Here is a 24,594-nt window from a genome sequence, read left to right on the forward strand (position 1 = left end):
ACACACAGTGGCTCTCAAAACCAGCTTCAGAGCTGAGAGCTGCTAGTGAATAGCAGTCTCTGTGAGAGCAGCATGACTGAACCAGCATACAGAGCCCCTGTGATTAATATTCATGCTACATATCCCAGTACAAATAGGAGATGCCAGTCTGATTCAAAGCTCTCTGAAATTGATGGAAACCTCTCCATTGACTGCCACAGTCTGGGTTAAGTCCCAAGTGTCCAAGTGTGTTTATACCTTTTAAAAAGAAGGAATTCACTCTCCACATGTTTCAGTCCCTCACATTTATTGTCAGCAAACCTCTGGCAAAAAAATGCCTTTCTCTGCAACTCTGAGACTCTGAGAGTCTCTGAGACTCTCATTGAAGCCAGTAGGAGCTATATATACAGAGATGGAGGACATAAACTCAATGTAAAACCAATAGCATACTGGAAAGAATCTTGATTTTGAAACCACATGAGACAAAATTCAGTCATAAATTGAGTGAATTGAGTGTTTCTTTGTAAGAAGTATAAAATAATTCAAGATTTTGTATATCTGCAGGTTAAGAAGAAAATTTTCAATGAGGCACACTGAACCTTCAATAATATAGCATTAAAAAAGCACATTTCTGTAGATCTAATACCATAACCATCTTCCTTAAACACTGTAATTATATCCTCCAAATCTACGTACCCAAAAATTAATTAAATATGGCCACCTAAATTACAATATGCAAACTTTTTTTTTGTAGTTATTAAAGGCATTTAATTCTACTCATAGATGTCTTTGTTAAATGCAGATTGACAATCAAAGAATAAAACCTCATTTATTTTTATGCTACTTCATAAATTTTCTGAAGCCCAAGTCCTCTCAAAATAGTGTACAATAATTGGATTAAAACTACCTTCAAATACTTTCCATCACGTCTTTTACATGAAAACACCTTGCAAAGCCCACAATGTCTATATAATCATTTTACAGTGATTATCAAAAAAACCACTACAGAATTAAAATAAAGTGGATTGATATGGATCCTCCTCTTCAACCAATGAAATCCTAGCACCATACAAAATCTAATTATTTAAAACTGAGTGCTGGGTCTCCTTCTCTCTCTCTTTCTTTCCATTTAATAATAAAACAAATTATTTTCCAAAGCATGACTGTTAATACAGAGTGGTTTCAAGAGTAGTTTTTAACAGTGATTTTTTTTTTCCTGCATTTTGCTTCCAGAAGAAAAATATAAAGTAAAAAAAAAACAAAAAGGAAAAAGACACAGGAAATAAAGTCCTAAGGTCAATTAACAGTGAGTCCCCACGGAAGCAAAAGTGGACATTTCGCGACGGATGGTACTGAACGGGGAGAGCTCCAGTTCTGTGGTGTACTCGTTGTCATTGTCATCACTCGTCACTGTGGAAGACTTCTGGATGCATTCATCACAGCAGCAACAGCAACACTCCATAAAGGCCCGGCTGAAAGGTTTACAGAGACAGAACAGCAGAACTGGGGTAACACAGGACTTAAAGAACAAAAGGAACTGACTAATGAGATGGAGGAGATCCATAGTCTGTCGAGAGACCCCTGTGGACATGTAAGCAGTCACAATGTTGCAAATGTTTTCAGGAATAATGCAAAATCCATATAAAATGGTCAAAGCCACCACTGTGCAATTCATCTGACTTTCCAGCTGAATTTGTCGCTTGTTCCCCCTTGTGCAGGCTTTTTCTGCCCTCCTGATTTTCCTCGCTGTCACCAGGGAGCAGGTAATAGTGAACAGGGTAGGCAAACAGAAATAGCAGCCAAAGTACCACCAGAGCCGTGCCCCGTCGTAGGTGAGAGCCAGCACGTAGATGGTGTCGGGCAGCGCCGTGGAGATCTTCACCACGCAGCGCTCGCCGGGGGGGCTCCCACTGTACTCGGGGTCGTCCCTGGCCAGCTGGCGCAGCACCACCTCGGGCAGGGCCAGCAGCAGGGCGCCCACCCAGATGACGGCCAGCTTGGCCGTGGTGGAGGTGCAGTTCTCGATCATCTCGTAGTACATCTGCACGTTGGTGGCGGCACGGAAGCGGTCAATGCAGAGAGCACACAGCGTGAACGTGGTGACTCCCAGAGAGGCCACCTGGCAAGGAGGAAAGGCAACACAGGTCAATACAGGTGCTGGCCGGGGGAGGCAAAGAAAAAAGTGGGGGAGAAAAGGGAAAAGAAAATGAGGGGAAAAAAAGACGGGGGGGAGGAAGAGAAGCGGTTGAGCACCATGGTGCTGAACACCATCAAAAGAAGCGTCACAGACAGCACTTCTTCCAGTGTTTGCTGAGCTACCGTCCAGCATGCATTCCAAAAAGAGTACATGCTTCTATTTTTTCACCAACAAATTCTTATTCCAGCTTGGTGTCAACCTCTTCAGGAGATCCAAACTGTGCAACACTGAGTGGAAAAAAATATAGAGGAATTGACTGAAATTTAAAACTAAACTGCTTTCTCCCCTACTTTTTTCTAAGGAGTGTTTTTCAGAAAGATTGGTTCCACCACAGGGGTTGGAATTTTAAGTCAAAATGAGAGAGATAGGAGAGTCTTCCTTCAGCAGAAGTTACGACCGCATAACAAGTTCATGATGCATGCAGGGGATCAAAATATTAAACCTTCCATATCCACAAAACTTAGAAATCCTAGGGATGAGGCATCTACTGAATTGAGTAGGTTCCAACAACTATTTTTGTGGACTCAGGCTTTTAAGTGAAATTTTGATGGGATGTAGGCACATAAAGTCATCCCCTACCAAGAGTTCAAAGAAACTGTATTTGAAACCCTCAGACTTCCAGAGCCTGTGCAAAACCAATCTTCACTACAGTAGTTAGGCTCTATATAACCAATAGTCAATATTACTTTAGAAAAAATTCAAGGAAAACCCAGGCTTAATTTCATAGGAAACATTCCTTGAGAGAGCATACTGTAGGGCAGGAGAAATGGAAGAAGTTTCATTCTTTAAATGATTTAAAGATGGATTGGAGAGAGCTGTCAATTATATGCTGTGAGGAACAAGTACAGAGCTATACTTATGTGCTCTTGCTTTAATAATCATTATTCTATGCATTAACAGAAATCTTGTGCTGTCATGAAACGTCATTTCCTATCATTTTATCCTGTTTATAATTTAATTTCCTAAAATTAATTTGCAAGAAGACTATATACATTTTGACCTAATTACATTAACAATAAATTCAACTTCAGTTAAAATTTAAAGCAGAACGCCCATTATCTTCAATTGGAGAAAGACTAAGTGCCCTGTTGAATTTTAATTCACTTATTTTCTTGGATTTGCAAACATGTATTATGCTGAAAATGTGTTGATGCAGAAGGAAAAAAGCAGTTAAATAATATTGCTAATAAATGTAAAGAATGCTTACTTTTATAATGAATGAACCATATCCGTGCAATGAACTGTGAAATCTAAAGTAGTATTAGGCAGTTCACTATAATTTTGCTTATCAAAATTTGATGTGCGATGCTATGTTTAACTTTCATATAGGCAGCCTTTAAGAAACACTTTCTGATTTCTACCATAATACTGAAATAGTATTGTTTTTGCATCTCTGAAAAAAGGTCTGCAAAGACAGCACAATTATGCACAATTATATAAATGTATCGTTAATTTTGGCCTTCAATATTTAATGGCCATATCAGATTACTAAAATTGACTATCACTGAAAAATATTGGGCACTTGGGATAAGAACGGTAAGATGTTGGCTTGGTTGGAGAATTCTCTGGAGCAGCTTCCTAAAAGATGGAATAAGTAAGATGCAATCTCTTACTAATTAACTTGGAGAAATATTTAATAATGACAAGGCACTACTGTAAACATTTTTAATAAGCAACCATTGATTTGGAAGTTAAATTGTCTGACAAGATTCAAAGAAAGCTTGGTAAATACAGCAAAAAAATAAAAACATTTAAAGAAAAATAGTTACAGGGAAATCTTAATGAACAGTGATAAACTTCGCTAATGAAGTATCACAGCTCAGTCAGATTTTTAAATTCAAGATAAGCAACTTTATTTCCAAAACATTTAAATTGTATGCAGTCTTCAAATCTCTCAGTGACAGCAAAACCTTTAGCCTTAACACGCAACGTGAATAACAAAAGGGTCAGGACTCAGCTTGCTACAATTATAAGAGACAGAGAAATAATTGAGATCTGGAAATGAACAGGGACTGAAATCAAAACCAGCAAAACAAAAGGAAACCTGAGTGTCTGTACATTAAGATGTTCCCTTCCAGCTCTGGCATGAGCCTCCCCCCACCCCAACGCAGACACTGGTGTTGTTTCAGCATTTCATTGCAAGCAGACTGTTACACATTAAACTCTGCAGCTGGTGGGGCTGGACTAATGAAAGAAGACATGTCTGCCATGAACAAACATAACCTACGGGGTTCCTGTCACATTAACTGACCAACAACTTGGAGGCTTAAAACAGGGAAATAGAGCAAGAGGAAACAACTAAGAATACTGGAAGGAGGCTTTGAAAACCCTCCCGTGGATTTACTGATGAAACAAACTAAACAAAGCCGGTGTTTCCCTGGAACAAGCAACAGTTTCCTATTTTCTGGAGATTAGTGGTGTTAGTGATGCCATGGAAAAGCTCACAAAAACCAAACAAAACCACTCAAATAAATGATCATGGATTCACTCCAGCTGACTTGCTTAAATGCAGTAGAGCAATTCAAGGGTTGGATTACTTACTCCTCACAGCAGACCATGAGTAACAGCCAGCAAAATCAATGGGTGCTGCTCAAAACCTACAGGTGAGAACTGGGACATGCATTCTGCATGTTCACACAATTTCAGTTTAGGTGTGTTTCTTCATACCAGCCACACTAATAATTAGATTTAAGCTGAAACTATGAAAGAATGCAGAAAAGTTTTCTTTTTTTAGTGCTATATTGCCTTGAAACAACTATAGAATTAAGGTTATTAACTTGACAGAGAGAAGGTAAAGCACAAATTAATAATCATAATGTGGTGCAAAGCCGCATGGAGTTTAATGGTGCTCTTGTTGTAAAAGCTGAGTGTCTGATATGATGTTGCAATCTTAATTCCACCAACCTGTCAGGAAATGAGGCAAGGTAAGGGCAATTCGGCTCAGTAGTTTTTGATCATCACTTAGTTGTCTGGTTTATTTCCATACTGTCCACTGAAGACTGTCCTGCAGCCTCTAGACATTCAGGATGACATCATTTTACAACTTTCTCTTACTACATGAAATCAGAAACGTCCCCAAATTTCCAACTGAATGACCATCAATCTGCTTTGAGGAACTGGTGAAGGAGACCCTGCTTTGAGGAGATACCCACACCATTTGCTGTTGAAGGGGTTACCAGCTACAGCATACACACACAGAGGAAGACATTATTGTTACAAAAGACTCCCTTTAAACATTGATGCTCTTTAAAAAGCCTTGACAGGGTTAGTGGGCACTGTGATGCCCCTTCAAGATACTGCATAAACCTTTGGTCATTAGCTCATCAGCTGTTAGTCAACTGTGTCAAAACTGATTTGGGGAACTGAGGCCACAATAAACAATAAAAAATAATAATAAACAATAAAAAACAATAGCAAACTCATGAAATGCTCAGCATAATTACTGTTCTCCTGTCCATCCTTCCAACATACCAGTTCCCCTTTCATAAACTTTAACAATGACCAAAATGTTCCCAGGCCTTTCCTGGCGTGCCCTACTTCTTCTCCTGGCTGTGGTCCCACAGCTCTTGGCCCTGGCCTCCAGGAGCAGAGCCTGTGGCTGACCAGCAGAGCTGTGTAAATGTGTTACAATGAGCTATGGCTGTGGAAATAACACCCAATTTTCTCCCACTAATTTCCAGTCAGAAGTAATGAAAACCAGAAACAAAATCTGAAACGGTGACTTGGGTGAAAAGACCAATAAAGACCAAAGTCTGTAAGTGAATATAAAAGAGAGATTAGGTCATTCCATCCAGTAAGACAAAGAGCAAGAAGTGATATTGCTGCTATCTACAAAAAAATCTTTTATGAGATACAAAAGTTACTTAAGGCAAAAGACAATGAATGCAACAAAATGAAAATCAACCAGCTATGAGCAACTCCAGGCTGGAAATGAAAGTGAACATTCTGATGGAGAAGTGAATGGAAACAATGTAGACTGAGTTTATACTGAACAAGTTAAAATAAAGATGTTATAACAAGTGGACCCTACTACCAGCTGAAGGTGAATTTTCTAAGACAGAATATATTTTATGTTGATAACAAATAATTTTTCAAAACTACATGGCACTCTTTGTTCCTTTGTTACAAGACGTGTATTCAAAACAATTTCCCATTGTAATGGGAAAGCTGAACTACAGAAGAGGTTCATGGTGGCCCAAGCCACCTCTGAGCTATCAGTGACACCTCGTAGACTCTGTATATCCATTCCTATTATATCATATAAATTACTTTTTATTCCCCAAGCCATTACAGTTTATCATTTTCTCATGGCTGTTCCACATCCACCTTATAGCTTCATAGCCTTCAAACATGTTATGCAACATACCAGGGGGACTCCTGTAGATTTGTCAGTTTTGCCTAAGATAAATAAATAAATTTAGCACAGACTTCAATATTTTTTGTGCTACTTTACACCTACAGTACAGAGTCCAGTAATAAGAACAGACTACTGCAAAATAAAAGATCAACCCATTGCAAACAATTATGTAATATTTATCTAGATTTCTGTTATTTTAATAAAAAAGTCCCACTGCACTCCCCAAAAAACCAACCAACCAACCAAAAAACCAAAACCAAACAAAAAAAACAAGACAAAACAAAACAAAAAGAGAAACACCAAAAAACCCAAACAAACAAAACCACAAAAAAAAAAAAAAAACAAACCAAAAACTAGTCCAAATATTTATCAAATATGTAAGTTTAATTTTCTTTTCTTTTTTTGGTGTCACTCTCCACTGAGGATCAAGTTCTCATCACACTACACAAGGGACTCCTGCACTAATTCTTAATAGTAGCAATATGGAACTACTGCTAGGAACCTGCCTATTTCTCTTTTTGCAGGAAAAGTCCTGTCATAAAGAGAAATGACATGTTAGTGTTCAGAGCAGAGTCAACAGTGCTGGGATCAGAAATGCTGCCTTTTCCTTAAACATTTCCTTAAACATTACTTTTACTTAAACATTAATTTAAAACCTACTCTGAGACAAATTAATTTCCATGTTGAAATGCCACACACAAAATTTAGCCAAAAGCAAAAACTTAGAAGATCCTGAGGACAGGATTTGCAGAGGAAAGAAAGACTGATAGAACAGCCAACATGGCACCTACTGTCATCATGCCACTAATATTTAAAGGGCAGAGATATATTAACACTTCCATTTTAAATAATTATTTATGAGATAAGCACTGAAGATATTCTGCTCACTTAAAGATACATCTAGCCATTGCCCTAGAAAACTCATGATGAAGCTTTGAAACTGCAAACATCTCTGTGTGTCTTTGTCTGTGACCCAGAGGACTCACTGGAGGTTCAGGAGCACAGCTCTGACTAGAGTCAAAGAAAATACCGCACATCAAAAGACACAGAAAAGACAGATAATACACAGCTTTTATAAACTCCCATAAAAAATGTATTTGCTTCCCTAAAGTGAAACTTAAAATAGGGATCTCTTCTGACAGCTTTGGAACAAGCACAGAACAGCCAATTTCTCTGTGCTTCTTACTTACCTCTGTCAAGTAAAAGAGAGAAATTGGAAAAATCCTCACCTCAAATTGCCCTGGAGGATCAGCTCCAGGGAAAGAGAGTAATTTGTATTTCAGTCCAAATCAATTCTTATGCTTTCCACTAAGAATACTAATTGTGATAGCTTTCCTGAGCTGGAACTTGCCCACCAGAAACAGAAGTGATGCCACAGATTCATTGCCAAAAGCACATGCAGAGACTGGGCATCGGATTTCAAAGACTTTTACTGTCAGCCTGCTACAGAACCACGCCAGTCTAGTATGCATGATATGGTCCAGATGAGGACACCACAAACTTTGTCCTGTTCTATATGGGAAAGGCAGAGGGCCTCATGTTTACTAGCACTGAATGCAGGGCTGTGAAATATCCACCGGCCTCAGCAATTTCTTGCTTTGTGCTGGACTGCACAGGCTGGTAAATCAGCCTCTGCAAACCCTCATGCTAGACCATTCCTCAATTCTAAATCCTTCCTTGGCTATAAATAGCTTGATTCAATCTGTTGGCATAGAACGGGACCCCCTCTAACACATAAAGCTTCTAGAGCAATCTCCAAGAGCAAAATCAACACAGCTCAAGCAAAGTTCCTTCTTAAGCCTGAAAGAAGGTTTCTAGTCTCACCTGACACAATCCATTGGTCATTTTGTGCAAGTTGCTCGGGGTCTTAAACAACTTATTTCATCTCTTCATTACTGGCTTTCAGCATTAAAATAAAACAAAAAACCTGCAACTGCACATGACTAACAGTTGAAAATATTTAAAAGCACAGTAACAGTATAGATTTTGTCTACATTTATATCTCTTTATATTTAGGCCTAGAATAAATCTGTAAGTAAGGAAACTGGAGCTATGTTGTTCAAAGGCCAAAGTCATTGTCTTTCTATTGTCATTTACCTCATGTCTCCTGATTCAGAGTAATACTGACAAAAGTATATGAAAGACAAAATAAACACAGTACGCAGGTAAACACTTCAGACACGCATACCAAAACCTAGACTTCTGAACCATGCAGAAATGTGGCAAAAATTTAAGAGAGTATTAAAACGGTAGAGAAGAAGCACATCTCCACACATCCTTACAGGCAGAGTAGCTGCATCACTTGTTCTAATTCCCTTCTCATTTCCTTTTCAGCACACTCAAAACTAGTAGTTACAAGTGGCCATACTGTGATAAAATATATGGCTGAAATGACTGCTTAATGCACTTGTCACAGAAGATCTTTATTAGGTATGGAAAAACTGCCCTTTAAATTAAATTTGTGGAGACATTCCACTGCTGGAAGCTCAGTCTTTACCTATACAAATGTGAAGGAAGATATCATAAAACATTTTCCCCAGACTGTGTGTGCATATGTATTATCACTAGCAACAGATGCTTTGTTGGAATTCTGCACAATATCCATTAAACAGCACAAATAAAAACCAATTGGCCACAAGAAGCTGAACTAAGAAAACTCAAGGTATTTCCCTGGGATCACCTGAAACCTTCAAACAACAAAAAGCATGTTTGAATTATGTTAAAATGCTGTGATCACCCTACCACTTGCTGTGGATAATGAGCTATCCCCTGTTCTCTAGTTGTAAAAGTAAAAGCTGGTATGGTAGAAGACTCAGGGCAATAAGGATTTTTGATGCTCAAGACATTTCTGGATTTACAAATCCGGGTGAGATATGTAGCTCTCTAAACAGCATGTGAAAAAAAAAAAAGCGAGAAAAAGAGATGAAAAGAGATGGAACCAAGAGACACTTAAAAGAACTAAACACTGTGCAAACTTATAGAAAACACGGACAAGAGGTTAAAATGTGTCCGTCTTCAGGAAGATGATTCTATTTGTATTTCACAGAGGTCTGGAAACCTCTCCTGAAGATTGCTGTCTCAGCTTTCTTCTCAAAAGCTAAGAAGGCTTCACCCTTTCCCACTGTACGAGAAGGAGATGGGCCTGCCTAGGTGAGTTACAAAGGAAAAGGGAGTGTTCAGCTGTCAGATGAATGCATTGCTGAAAACAATCCTAGAAAGAGTAAGGAGTAGCAACTCTGCATGGGATAGATTTCATGACATGCTACACATCTCCATTGCTCCTGGTGGTGTCAGTGTCACTGTGTAATGCCTGTGAGGTTAGAACAACACTCGAAAAGAGGTGAACCTTTGGTCTAACTGCCTTCTCTGCCTCAGCAGGGTCAAATCCTGATTTATAGGACAGTGTCTTTCTTTCCAGGCTCCAGGTGAACTGTGGAAAGTCATGATCCACTAGTTCAGTATCTGCCACTCATTGCCACAGTTTACAGAGAGGGAAATCCAGCCTTTTACTTACTCCTCTCAGAGTGATGAATATACTTTATATACATGAGCATTATATTTAATGACCACTGAACAAAAATGTACTGGAAGCAGCACAGAACCCTAAGGCTATACCTCTTTATATTTGTACCTTAGAACTAAGTTAATTTTACTTCCTCAAGGATTTACTTCCTTTTAGACACCAGTAATAATGAAGTCTAACACAGGGACCAAGCTACCAGTTGATCCTGACTTGACTGGTGCCAGTTCTTGAATAAGACCAACTCTAGATGTCCACAGAACATTAAAGTGAAAAAATAAGGTAACATTAAATTACAATGAGGTATAGCAGCAGCTGAATATTTTTCGGGATTACAGTTTTCAATTTCAGCAACTACATTTCAGCTAAACTACTTTCAGTTTGACAAACTCTTTAGTGCCCAAAGCTGAAAAGCATAAGCAACTAATTTTGAGGAACAGTGTGGCCACACAAATAATTTAAACTACTGATTTTTAATTAGATTCGACATTACAAAGAATTATTTCATCTTTGCATGTGGATGCACAAAAAAAGGGTTAGGAAGCATGAAATATCACATGAAAGTCCTTGAAACAGAAACTACACTATTTTAATTGAAATGGTTACTTTAAAAACACTACTACTTATTTTATTGGTTAACACAGCAGCCCTAGAATCCGTTCCAGGAATTTTAAAGGATTCAAACACTATCAGTTTCTCAATAAATACATATTTACTGCATAATGTCTTCTTAAATGCAAATCAATTAAGTGTACTCTGAGTTTTTTTAATGCAGTGCTATAGTAGTGGCCTAGAATTTAACTAAGCGCAGCACAGCTCCACCCTTTGTCCAACACCACCAGTAATAAACTAAACAGACGAAAGAACCAGTGCCTACACAGGTCACACGTTTCCTAATACTTGAACATATAGAAGTATCATTTGACAGTTAATTCTGTGTTACTGTGTACTAATGTGCTGCTGAAACTGATCTCCCCGCATTAATAACAGGTTGGGTATTTGAGGGATTTTTGGAGGGGGATGGGGGGGTGCTTTTTTGTTTGGTTGGTTTTTTTCCCCTAGTAGCTCGTTCTTAGGACAAGAGAACCACCAGTTGTTCCCTCAGGTCTCAGTTACAGAATAATGTTGGACATAAGGTTTTGGGAATACAGGAGAGTCAGTCAGAACTCCAGGCTACTACCCCAGCAGCAAGCCTCAGTGTTCAGTTCCAGTAAATAAATAAAGCAGACAACCTGAGCACTGCCGGCAGGACTGTGGCCAGCTGTCGGAGAGCTTCTTTGACAGAGTCTCTGAACAACTGCCAAGAAGCTGCAGTTTAAAACGGAGCTGATGCCTTTCAAAAAAAAAAAAAAAAGAAGAAAAAAGAAAAAAATCAGCTAAATAAACATGAGATTTAAACGCTGACGCGTAAGTTAAGAGCCCAGACATTCTTTTTTGATGGTCCTTTTTACAATTACCTCCTTACAAGCTACCTCCCTCAAGCCCTTCATCCGCTTTCGCAGAAAACTTTAATTCTCAGAGGATCACTTGTTTTTCTGGGAACAAGGAAAGTTTGAGAGAAGTGGCGCGAGCGGCAGGAAGCACCGGACGCACTCAGCACACAGAAGTCGGGGTGCACTGCCGACCCCGGTCCCTGCCGGGCCGGGCCGGGCCCCGCTCCTCGCAGGAGCACCCGGGAAACCCGAACCAAGGCGCACCGGGATGTCCCCGGGCCGGCAGCAATGACGGCCCCGCACACGGCTCAGGCTTGCGGCGGGAAAGCGGCGGGGAGAGGAGCTCGGGGTCCGCGCACCCCCACGCAGGGACATTACCTCGATGTACGGGACGATTTTGCAGGAGAAGTCTTCTAGAAGCCACTTCTTGGTGAGCTCCTGGAAGATAACCAGCGGCAGGCAGAAGAAGACGATGAGGAAGTCCCAGAAGGCTAGGTTGGCCAGCAGGGAGTTGGAGATGCTCCGCATGTAGTAGTTGTGGCAGACGATGCACATCACTGCCATGTTGCCCATGATGCCGATGCCGAAGATCACCACGGAGAGGCACATGACGGCGTAGGCGCCGTACGACTCCTCAGTCAGCGGGTAGAAGGGGTTGCGGAGCCGGGCGCGGCGCCCCGTGGCGTTCCCGCGGCCCCCGGCGCTGCCGTCGCCGCCGGCCGAGCCGTTCAGGGGCAGCCAGCGGGGGCCGCCCGCCCCGCCCCTCCCCGCCGCTGCGCCGGCTCCGGGCTCGCTGCTCCGCGCCCGCCGTCGCCCGGTCCCAGCCGCCCCGCGGGGCGCGCAGCTGCCGCCCGGCCCCGCCGCTCCGCCGGGTGCGCCGTCGGCCCCGCGAGGGAGGGCTCCGCGCCCGGGGAGCGGCGAGGCCGTCCGCCGAACCGGGGCGAGGGGCGGCGGAGCCGGCGGCGAGCGGGCGCGCTGCGGGGACGCCGGTGGCCCGGACGCTGCGACGGGGTCCGGGGCCAGGGCGCAGGCAGCCCACGCACCGAGCATCTGGCAGAGCAGCGCGAGGGGAGCGCGGAGGGGCCGCATGGCCGGGAGGCGGTGGGGCTCACCCGCTCTCCTTCAGACCCGGCGGCCGCCTCGCTCGGCGGGGCTGGGAGCGGGAGACATGCCCACCCGGCTCCCGGGGACAGCCTGCCCGGCCGGCGCCGGGTCAGGAGCAGGCGCTACGCCGCTGCCGCCGGAGCGCGGCTCCCGCTGCCGCGGAGTTCGGGGACGCGACGAGCGGAGCGGCGAGGAGCCTCTTGTCGCCGACTCCCGGGGCAGACCCGGAAAGTTGTGTCGCCGTCTCCGACGCGCCGAGTTAATGTAGCAAGTGCAGCGCCGGGAGAAACCCCCCCCGGCGCTCCGCCCTTTCCCGGGACCGCTGCCTCCTCGCCAGCAGCCGCACCGGTCTCGGGCTGGCCATTTGCGTCCTCTCGCCGCCGCGGGCAGCCAGTGGCTCTACGGGTCAGGAAAGGTCCCTTGAGGAAGATACCTCCCCTCGCCGGGCGGTCGCGAACACTAACTCCACATCTGCAGCACCTCGGAGAGCACAGGTTGTTGCGCGCAGCTCAAGGTGTTTCAGAGCTTTGCAAAACTCCTGCTGGGATCGATCGCTGCACCCCAAGCACTCGCATGCGGGCAGGGGACGGCGAGCATGGCCGGGGCGGCAAGGATGCTGCTGGCGCCGGGCGGGCAAGCCCCAAGACGGACTCCTCGGGGCTGCTCCTGCCTTGCGAGTGGTGCGGGCACCAGGTGAAGCGGGGCGGCAGCCACGGCTCCCCGCGCAGGCAGGGGCTGATGTGTGGCGGGCTCTGCTGCAGCTGCCGGCTCCCCGCGGCTCCGGCCCCGCTCAGCCCGGTGCGGCTCGCTGGGTTCGGACCGGCTCCGCCGCGGCTCTCGGGGCGCGCCGGAGAGGCGGGCGAGCGGCGCGACGGCCGCAGTGCGCAAGCGCCGCCCGGCGGCGCCGCGGGGCCGAGGCACCGCCCGCCGGGGCGGCCGGGGCGAGGGGCGGGTGTGGGGCCGGGCCGGGCCGGGCCCTGCGCTCCCCGCCAGCCCCGAGCTCGTCTTGTGGGGATGCTGCCCCGGGCGGGGATGCGGCGCTTGCTGGCGCATCCCCGCCGCCGGCTCTCCGTAGCTCACCGGCGCGCCCCGGTCCCAGCGTGTGCCTGCCCTCGTCGGGCCGCGGTGCCAGCGGGAGCGAGGGAAGCGGCAGGCGAGCAAAGCGCCCTGCTCTGGCACCGGGAGTCCCGCCCCGGCACGAACCGCGGGCGGCGGGAGCGGAGGGTGGCTGGGAGGCGCCGGGAGCAGCTGTCGGCACCGGGACGGCAGAGGAGCCGTGAGGGCACCTTGCTGCAGGGGCAGAGGCCACGGACGGGGAGGAAGGGGCGCGTGTTCCCCCGGGAGAGCGCTCAGCGAAGCAGCGGGCTGAGCCAGGGAGAGAGATGGTGTTCACACATCATCCCGCAGGGGAATAGGTTCAGGAGCGTCTCCACAGATTTCTTTCCTGCTGTGGACATTTGTGTATGGCTTTCTTTCTTGCATTTGTACTTCATAGTTCTTTCTCTGATTTTTATTTCATTTTCATTTCAGGTGACAGCTTGCCGAATTTGGATTCAATAACTCTCTAAAATTATAACTATCCTTAAGGATTCTTCATCGCCCCTGCCAGTTGCCATTTTGTTGGGCTTTTGTGTAAAGTGTGCCCAACTAGTTTAAATCTTGGATATTTTTCCCATAAAGCAGTTTGAGAAGGTAGTGTGCTATTTTTCCTTTGAAAAATGTCCACGACAACTTCCCGGAAAACACAAACAGGACAAACAGAGAGTTTTTCCTTTTCTCAAACTGTTCTCTCACACATGTAGGTGAGGTGTAACTGTGGAACCTGTAAGGTGTTTCTAAGTTTATGGGAGTGTAGTGTAGTAAGTTAGGCACTGCTGTGTTGCATATCCCTAAATACAAGTCAAGACATTTTCTTTTTCTTCCCTAGCAATATAAATATAATCTCATGGGAAAAGACCAAGGTAATTTTAAGAATTCCTAATAAATTATAAGTTTAACCTAATAGAGATATTTATGAATGTTAAAAACTAACTAGGGTGTGTTAAAACCTACCAGGAAAAGAAGAGAATGTCAAAGGTATTTAACCTTTTTTTCCCCTACATTTTTCTCCCATTTGTTCCTTCTGAGCTCAGCTGGTGTATAAAAGCAGTTAATGATGATAACGAGCTTACATTTACAGTGCCTTTCTTCCTGAAGAGTCCCAAAGGGCATTACAAACAGATATGATAAATTCACTGCTTGTTCTTAAAGGGTACTGGGGATTATTGCTGCTGGCTTTTATATAAAAGGAGCAGACAGGAGCTAGCAGACATACTGCCCTTCTACATACTTCTGCAAGAAATATGGATCATCAAGAAGAGGGTTAAGCAGTGTTTGGTTGATATCACTGATCCTGTAATGGTGAGATAAGAACTGAGTTGTGCGTAGGTTTTCCAGTGTCGGCATTTCATGTACTTTATAATGGAGAAAAATTATTTCTGAATACAAAGAAAAGTATTATAAACTCTTATCTTTGTCACATTTCTTTTGGTCCATTAAGTATTTTGTTTGTTGCAAAGAACAGCACATACAGAAAATTTGGATTTTTTCAATTGTATTCAGCCAAGCTAAAAAGGTCTTTTGCTGGCTTTAAAAGCAGTTGATTTGCCATTATGATAGTCTCCTGTTTACTACTGATGCTCTGTTAAATACTGAAAGTTAATGTCTGAAAATTGCATTTTTCAAGTACCTTTGGTTCCAAGTATTTATTTGAAATTTTGCTGCAGTCCATAAAATTTCCGAGTTTTTGTTTAAGTTTTTTTAGGGGAGGAGTTCACTATGCATTTTTGGGGGGCTGATGGTGCATTTGTCCCATGTCTTTCAAATAATTCTGTTACTTCTTATGATAAGATATTCCTTTAGGATAAAGCTTCTACTCCATTATTTTCTGATACAGCCTACAGTTCATTCAGGCTTTCACAACTCTGCTGAAGAAGTTGTACATGTTTTGACAGTCTCTACCAATTCACGCATCAGCCTAGAAACAATCTTGAAAACCACAAGCAGACTTTTATATATATAACAAGTTTAAAGAAAATAAAACAACTCACAAACAGCCAAAACATTTTTCTCTGTTAGATGGGGGAACTAAAATTCACAGATGTTTTTGCAGCCAAAATCTATAAAAGGAACACCAATAAGCCTGTTCCTACATGAAAAAAAAATAAAATTGAAAGGTTTCCAAATACATTCTTTCTGTTCTGTTGGTGTTCTATGATATTTCATCTATGATAAAAAAATCAATAGGCTTTCAATGCCTGCACTGCTGTTTTTTTTTACATCTCCAGTATTTATTACCTGAATAAGAAATACTGAACATGTTATTGTGTTTCAGCAAGAAGGGATTATTGCTGTTCTTTTTACCTCTCTTCAGGGTTCATGGAATCACAGAATGGTTTGTCTGGGAAGGGGCCTTGAAGATCATCTGGTTCCAGCCCTCCTGCCATGTATCTCCCATAGACCAGGATGCACAGAACCCCATGCAACCTGGCCTTGGACACTTCCACAGACAAGGCATACACAACTTCTCTGGGGATCTTGTTCCTCACCACCCTTGCCATAAAGAATTTCTTTCTAATATCTAATCTGAAACTACTCTCTTTCATTTTGAAGCCATTCTCCCTTATCCTTGTAAAGTGTCTCTCTCCAGCTCTCTTTAGCTGCTGGAAGGCTGCTTTAAGGTCTCCTCGGAGCCTTTTCTTCTCCAGCCTGTCTTGGTAGGAGGGGTCCTCAATCTCTCTAAGTATCTTTGTGGCCCTCTTCTGGACTAGTCTCGACAGGCACATGTTTTGTTATGTTGGTGTCCCCAGAGCTGAACACAGCACTCCAGGTGGGGTCTCACCAAAGCAGAGGGGCACAATCCCCTCCCTCAACCTGCTGGCCGTACTTCGGGTGCAGCCCAGAATACTGTTAGCAATGCTCAACAGTTCATCACTGAAGAAGAAAGAATATATTCCCCAAAACAGCTTCTGTCTTTTTTGTGTTGTACTACAGTGTGCTCAGCTACTTCACACTAATTTATTCTTCCTTGTTTCGGCAGATTTAATAGGACCACTTCTTTGTCTGTAAAAAAGGTAGATTTGTTTATGTTGTCTTCTTATATCTCACTGGATTTTGTTGTGTAAAGTCTGAATTTGAAGAGAGCATAATTACTGTGATGTGGTATCGTTGGGCTTTTTATTTCAGACAGAGAGAGATTAGATACTCTAATCGACAGGAGTAATTTTGTTGTTGAATTAAGTTTCTTATTGGTTGGGCCAGACTCTATAACAAAACAAATGCTGAAAAATTTGAAATTTAAATTAAAAAAGAATTTGAAGTTTAATGATAATATTTTAACTTTCTTGTAATTAGTATTTTGTGCATTTTTTGACATCCATTAGGAAACCTTCTGATATTTCCTGAGTATAGATTGCTCTTCTTGTCTAGTTTCACATTTTAAATTATAGTGCTTTTCCCTTTAACTTTTCTCATTTGCTGAAGTTTGAATTCTGTTTTAAAGGATAAATGTCTGCTCATGTCACACAGTCCAAATAGATTTGTTTGATAAGTTACCTTTTTTTGAAAGAGAAGTTTTAGCAACTCTTCAATTACAGTTAGTAATAAAACAAAACACCAAGTGTATATATTCCATGGAAAACTGTAATGTGATACTTGCATTGCTGCTTTTCTGTCCTTTTTTTAAGGTGAATGACTGGAAGAATAAGTTATATTTATATGATGTAGAACTGTGGGAAAGAGTATCTATTATTAGTGGGTATCCTTGATAGAACATAGTTTAAGACAATGAAGGTGAAGCCAATGTGTGATGTCCGTCCACAAAAATTCGTTCTATTCTAATCACTTTTACCCTTAAGTTCATCTTCACAAGTTTCTGTACAGAAAGTGCTCAAACAGTAAATGTCTCAATAATAAAGTGAGATGCAAAGACTTCTCTTTTTTTCTTTATCTGGCTATGAAATTTAGATCAGTGAAAAAAATAATAAAACCTTTCCTTCTTAAAAGCTTATCTGAGTTTTTCACTCTGTAATTGGTAAGTGTTGAAAGGCAGTTAGAGTATTATGGTCACAGTTTAAACCTTTACAGACCTTGAAAGTGTTATATCACATTCAGCCTGAGAGATTTTTCTTTAAACATCTTCCAAGGTAAAATTCTTTTGATCATTGCATTTCAGAGAATTCTTAAATATTTGTTAATTTGTTTGTTTGTTTGTGTAGAGTTTTGTTTGATTTTCCTAGCTGCTTTATACAAAATATTTCTTTCTATATTTACTAGAGTTTGACTATTTCAACTCATTTGAATTGGAGCCGTAAACCCTAAAAAGCACAAACTGATATTCAAGGTTTCAAGTCAGACTGCCACTGTGGTACAGATACTCAGGGTGATCGTTGCTCCTGTGGGTCACTACTTGCCCTAGTTTGTTATTAATGCAAACCTGAAGTTCAAAGGAAGGTAAAATCTGAAATGTGGTGACTTAGTTATGCTCTATGAACTGTTGAAAATCTTTGAGGCCGTAACAAAGGTTTCACAGCTGTTCTGGAGAAACTGATGGAAGAATGAGAGCTCCACCATTTCCAGTTGAAACCATACTGAGAAATTGCAAAGTATTTCAAAAGGTTTTAGCAGCACTGTTGTCCTTGTGATGGCCAAGGTAGCCCAGCACAGCAGCAGCTCCTCTCATCCAGCCTGCAGTCCAGCTGAGAGTGGGTAATCACATGTATCTCAGAGTGGCAGAGGTAGTGGAGTGGCATCTCAGTACCTGGTTTTAAGCAGCATTGTGCAGCTATAAAGAGAAATTAAGAAAATGAGAGGAAAGGGAGCTGAGAAAGACTAAAAGACAAGAAGGGAGAAAAGTCAAGAAGGCTGGCAGAAAAAGTCATGAGTGGGGAAGAAGGGATTCTAGAGAGAATATGAGGAAAAGAAGAAGAGCTTAAAAAATAGAATGATGAAGGGAGAGACTGTAGTATAGACGCTGCCTCATCCCTTGAAATCATGGATCAGATATCTTTGGATTATTTGTCTCTAGCCCCTGTTGTTACCTGCTGGTGTTATGGTCTCTGTCTCTTCCATATGTGTACATTTCAAGATTTTTCTCTACCTTGGTATGCTAAATTGTATTTAATAGTTTAAAAAACCTTATGTTTTTTGCAGGCAGATGATTTTCTCCTTTCCTGTGCTACATTAAACTACTAAATGTGTGGCTTGGACATGCATGAACTTTTGTGTCCAATGGAGTGCACTCCAAACAGTCATATGTATCATAAATAACATATATCAATTACCCCTTCATTGCTAAGCAAAGTGTAGGCCATTGCTTTGATTGTAGAAGATGCTTGTTTTTTTCTGCTGTGGGCTCTCCCTTCTCCAATTAACTTTTTTAATTTTTTTTTTCTGCCATTTTAACATTACTCTCTGTAGTTTCATCTGCCAAGATAATTTACATATTGTTTATCTTTTATTTGAGCTTATTAATGAAGTTATTAAAATAAGAAACAACTTCATACCTTGCAGTAGACCCACTGCCTTCTTCCCCACAACTTAGTGCAATCTGCTGCCATTTCTCATCAGCCAGTGTTTGTGATCCTTCAACCTGTTTTCAATTTACATGACAGTACTTATGTCCAAAGCAATTTGGATTCATTTTGGGAGATTTAGTAAGACACTGTATTAAATCCTTTATTAAAATCATGCCGTGTATCTCTCATCTAGGAGTTTTGCAGTTCTATCAAAAAAGCAATCACGTTTCCTTGGCACAACATGTTCATTATGAACCCATGCTGCTTATTGCTCATTGTACCATTATCCTTTGAATGTTTAGGAGTGTTTTGGAGTCATGAGTTTTGTTTCTTTTATCTGTTTATTTTCTTTTTCTCCTCAGCAAATGTTCTGTTCTTTCTCATTACAGAATATGCTTGAAATTAAACTCCTTGTTTAATAAACCACACTTCTTCCCTTTATTGATAGTTTGAAGCTATATTTCCTATGCTATATTACTTTTCAGAAATAGTTTTTTGAGGGTTTACTCTTTTCAGTGTGCACTCGGGGATGCCTTTAACGTGGGCTACTTGTCTGGATACAATTATTTGTCTTACTTTTGTGCTATCTATAGCAATTTTTTCTTTCTTGTCCTGATTTTGTCTAGGATAGAGTTAATTTTCTTCCTAGCAGCTGGTACAGTGCTGTGTTTTGGATTCAGTACAAAAAGAATGTTTTAGCACATTGATGTATTAATTGTTGCATATTATTGTTTTCCCTAAGCCAAGGACTTTTCAGTTGGCTGGTGCTCGAGGAGCTGCACAGGAAGCTGGGAGGGACCATGGCCAGGACAGGTGACCTGAACTGGAAAAAGGATGTTCCATACCACAGAACATCATCCCTGTGTATAAACTGGGAGAAGTTGTCTGGGAGCTGCTTGAGGATGGGCTGGGCATTGGTCAGTGGATGGTGAGCCACTGTCTTGTGCATCACTTGTTTCTCTTGGGTTTTATTCCTCTCTTGGTTTTATATAATTATCATTACTGTTGTTACTATTATTATATTTTACTTTAATTAATAAAATACCCTTATCTCAACCCACAGGCTGTACCTTTTTGTGATCCTCTTTCCCATCCAACCAGGGAAGGAGGGGTAAGGGAGTGAGTGAGGGGCTGTGTGGTACTAGTTTGCTGACTGTGGTTGAACCATGATACTTGTTTTTAGTCAAACCTGTTTTCAATGAGAACAGATAATAAACACATGTATGTGGAAAATAAGAGTTTGCCCACCTCTCTCCCACCAAACTAGCCCTACATTTGAACCGTGTTTGCATTTATTTTATATCTTTTAGCAATTCCCTTTGGTATCATTAACTTGTTCTTGGCTTTATCCTGAGAGCCATTAAACACTTTGATGAAGGTCTATTGAAATTGTAAGAATATATTTCCTTTTCGTTGCTCAAGTAGTCCTGAAGGAATTTGGATATTCTCTGGTTTTGGAAATATTCATACATGCAGGTTAAGCACAAAATTTAATGCTTTGCTGTTGCTCATACAAGTTCTCCTGTACAGTTCTTTTCCCTGAAGAGTATGCCCGCTGTATGTACTGTCTTCATAAGTAAACACACACCCTAGGGAGAAGAGTTATTTAAAACTATGATAAATGTCATACACATTCTCCCTTTCATGACTTATTTGTTCTCTGTTAAGGCCAGATCCAGAGTTTGTTAAAGTTGTCGACAATTAATTTTTATCACACCTTTATTTGTCAAATGTCATATTTTGGCTTAGGGTTTCTCTTTTCTGTTTTGGTTTGCTTTGGGGTTTTACTTTATTTTTTCTTTATTTTTTTCCTTTCTCCTACTTCTATATCCCATGAGGAATTGATAGCTTCTGAAGGATGACAGGGAATAAGGAGATCAGCATCTCAGGTAACTACATCCTAGCAGTTGGTGGGTTACTTTTTGTGCATTTTTATGTTATGACCGTGTGAGAAACATTTCTGCAACTTCCTGTAGATATTCTGTATTGCAAAAATTTCTGTCTTTGTTTCAAAGGCTGAAATCTTTGCCTTCTATAGCATTGTTCCAATTTGCCAGCATCTGTTAATGAGGACATAGTATAAAGTCACTGGTAATGTCAGCAGGTCATTAAGGAGAAGAAGCAGTCAGGGATGCCAGCTCTTCTGTCTCTGGTCTTGTGAATCACAGATGTCCAGGACCACAGAAGGCATCTGAGGGTGTTGATAAAAGCTGCCTATGGTGATGTTAAATTAGGCTGTGCTTTTTCTACATAAATAGCATCAGCACTTATCTCTGTACTGATGTAAACCTCAGTTTGCTGCTTGAGTTAGTATATTCTTCTCTTAAAATCATCAGTGAATACCCTGATTTAAGCAATGACCTTTGGTACCAGAACATGTCTGTCAAATAAAATATCATTAGGAGGCACTTGCTATCTGTGCCCAGTAATAAATTCTAGGATACTTTTTACAAGACTGAAAATATCTTGACACTGAGAGCATGGTCATTTCCCGTAGCAGAAATCTCTTCACTTGAGTGGTAAGTAAATTACTTGTACTGTGGGACACATTTTTGGCTGTGGTTGTTATTCACTAACCAGGCCAGAAAAAATACAGAGTCAAAGTAAATTTCCTTTTAGCTACTTTGACTCTAAAGCTTCTAAAAACTGCTTTGAGGTTCAGGGATGCTCACAGAAATAGTACTCTGGACTGTCATCTGCAGCCCTCTTTCCTCTTGAGGGGTGTCACAGAGCCATGCTAGATGATATTTGGCAATCAGCCACTTTCTTAAATCAGGGAAAACTGACTTGTCTTGTTTTAGCTGCTTTTTAATATGTGTAGTTCACAGCACAAGGAGACCAGAAAAAAAGAGTCAAGGATCCAGTCTGATCACTGTAAAGAGCTTTAGAAATGTGTTATTGACCTCCCAAAGCACTTAATTCCATGGAAGCTTGAACAGCAGAGAAAGCCATATGTTTTCAGGAAAAAAAAAATATATTATTGGCTGGAAGAGGTTATTGCAATTGTTTTAAAAAATAGTAATTCAAATTTCCAAATAAAATAATCTTGAATTCCCTTTCAAATGACTGTGGCTTGAAAAAAAAGCTAATGGCAATTATTTTTCTCTCTACTTCCAGAATGATAGTTAAGAGTTATTAAAGTCCAATTGTGAAATTAATATTAGCTCTTTTGATAACGCCTACTTTTTTTTAGCATCCACTGTGAAACTGTATTTTATGTGCTGGCAAAATGTTAGCTTCCTGTAGAGTGAAGCACATATGCATTTCATGTGGAACACATGTATCATATATGATCTTGGTTGAATTGTATGTTGCTGTGAGCTAAGGCTTCTGCCACATCCCCGCCCACATTATAAAGGTAAGGAACAGCAGCAGTGATTTATGTGAAGAATTTTCAAAATGTCTTTAATTGATATTTTAAATAGGAAAGGGCTGGGCTATTATGTTTGTGAAGATCCTTCTGTTTTCAGGCTGAGCCTGTCTGAAAAGCACTCATCGTTCAGCTCAAGTCTTGCTGGAACACTGCTTAAAATGAAGGGCTGTTCTTTCTAACCTCTTGCAAGGAAGGCTTTAGCCAGAGCCAGAAAACAGAGCACAACCCAAGCTGGCAGCTTGTTAGCGTGAGAATCCCGCCTCCATAGAAGTCTTTGGATTAATGACTTCAGACAGACAGATGTGAGACTCAGAGGCCGTGTGTGGGGGAAGGGGTTTCTTGTCAGAGGGCCCTGGAGTGTTCTTGGTGATGAGAATAGCTTTATTCCCTGAACAATACAGGGTGTTGACTGAGCAACTCCGAAAAAAGGCTGGCAAAATGGAAGGAAAAATATAAATATTGCAGGTATCTTTGTGCTGGAAAGTAATGCACAGCAGCTACTCTGAGTCCATCCAAGGAAACACCCTCCTTTCTCTGTGTTCACTGTAAAAATCTTAAGCTGAGTTCTCCACATCTGAATACAGCAATGTTACCAATGCATCGTTGCTAATGGAAGTGATCTGAGTTTCCCATGAGCCATCATTGCAGGAAAACCAATTCCTGTGGGGTAGAAGATTTTATAAGCACCAAATCTGTCAGAGCAAATCCATCAAGATTATCCTTTGCACACTAGCCTTCCTGCTATGCTATCAAAAATAAATAAAATCAAATGAAATCTGAACATCTTCATCAAGCCCTTATAAATGAGGGAATACCCTGTGGGGCACAAGTTACAGTATGTTTATTGTACAATAAAATATTTGCATGTTCTGTGACATCTGTAGAGTGCAAGAGTCTATAGTCTTGAATGGCATTTGGAATGCAATTGTGCACACAGAAGTGGCAAATAGAAAAGTTACACGCTATTTCATAGTGTGCTTATAAAATTATTATGGGAATATAAAAATGCAAAATACTGATATCCTGAAATAGATTTCTTTACATTATTGTGCATTCCAATTTAGTATTAATTACATTTTTATAATCTGCATGTTGTAGGTACACATATGCACATGCACTGTTTCACACAAACACATGTTCTGTCCTACGCTTATTAAAGTATATATCACACTTTCTATTTTGTGTTGTATGTTAATGTTAAAACCAAGAAAGTAGAAGCATATTTTCAGTCTAAATTCATAACACCAGGAATGGATAATGGGAACAGATGTGATGTAGAAGGAATTTTATTCTGGAGGGCTGTCATAACAGAATTAAGCTATCCAGCTGACTTCATTTCAGTGGTAGAAACTTTCAGTAGTGGGTGGTGTATGAGCACAGATTCACACCAGTTTAGAGCTCAGTGAATATCTCTTAAATATAGCTAAGTACAGCCTGATGAAAAATTTAGGAATAATAAGCAGCAGCTGATGCAAAAAAATAAAAAGAATGGCTGGTGGACATAATGTGTCACAATAGCCCATCACATTGAGATACAGCTGCAATGATGTCAGCTGCCCTGTTGAGAGCCCTCTGATGGGGTCTTGGAATGATGCAACTAAATAAAATAATAACAAAGACTCTGTCAGAGAGTGCAGTGTGGCAATAGGCTGGAGACTTCTGAGTACCCTCTTGAGGCGTGTGACCTCCACCAAGAACAGAGATCTATCTTCTCAGGTCTGGGCACTAATAACTTCTGATGCATTCAGTTACCTGTCTTTCAAAATTTCCCATGGACCAGGCCCTGCAGCTACAAGGCCAGGAAAAGATCTTGCATTATCAGCATAACGGTGATACTCAGTCCTGTGTTCAGTAATGATCTCACCTAGAGATTTTGTATTTACTGCATGGGAAATGGGAAAGGAAAAGAGCCTTGAAGTGTGTCACATTTCAAATTCCTTTACTCTGACACATAATTACCCAGCAGAGCCAGTTACCTCCAAGAGGAAGGATGCTCTTACATGTAAGATCTTGGGAAATGCAAGCTCAGTAGCTGGCTCTCAGAGAATTGTTTAGTGTGCCCTAGAGTAAGTTCTTC

The 24,594-nt window shown here is 41.6% G+C and overlaps 1 protein-coding gene and 2 long non-coding RNA genes across 3 annotated transcripts; 1 reads left to right on the forward strand and 2 right to left on the reverse strand.

Annotated features, from left to right (window-relative positions):
- Positions 1 to 269: 269 nt before the first annotated feature.
- Positions 270 to 12,575, reverse strand: GPR37 (G protein-coupled receptor 37). The gene is made up of 2 exons (XM_014877685.2): positions 11,865 to 12,575; positions 270 to 2,098 (listed from the first exon to the last, which is right to left on the reverse strand). The coding sequence occupies exons 1-2, from the start codon at positions 12,573 to 12,575 to the stop codon at positions 1,280 to 1,282; spliced, it is 1,530 nt and encodes a 509-aa protein (XP_014733171.2). The 3' UTR covers positions 270 to 1,279.
- On the reverse strand, positions 10,508 to 11,674 carry LOC148223718 (uncharacterized). The gene is made up of 2 exons (XR_015804036.1): positions 11,511 to 11,674; positions 10,508 to 11,386 (listed from the first exon to the last, which is right to left on the reverse strand). It is a non-coding gene; the product is annotated as an uncharacterized LOC148223718 (long non-coding RNA).
- A 355-nt stretch (positions 12,576 to 12,930) lies between the features above and the next one.
- LOC148223719 (uncharacterized) lies at positions 12,931 to 17,637 on the forward strand. Its single transcript, XR_015804035.1, has 3 exons — positions 12,931 to 13,084; positions 14,121 to 14,282; positions 16,003 to 17,637. It is a non-coding gene; the product is annotated as an uncharacterized LOC148223719 (long non-coding RNA).
- The last annotated feature ends 6,957 nt before the right edge of the window (positions 17,638 to 24,594 follow it).

The sequence above is a fragment of the Sturnus vulgaris genome, chromosome 5 (assembly GCF_052056855.1).
Source record: "Sturnus vulgaris isolate bStuVul1 chromosome 5, bStuVul1.hap1, whole genome shotgun sequence".
Lineage (NCBI taxonomy): Eukaryota > Metazoa > Chordata > Aves > Passeriformes > Sturnidae > Sturnus > Sturnus vulgaris.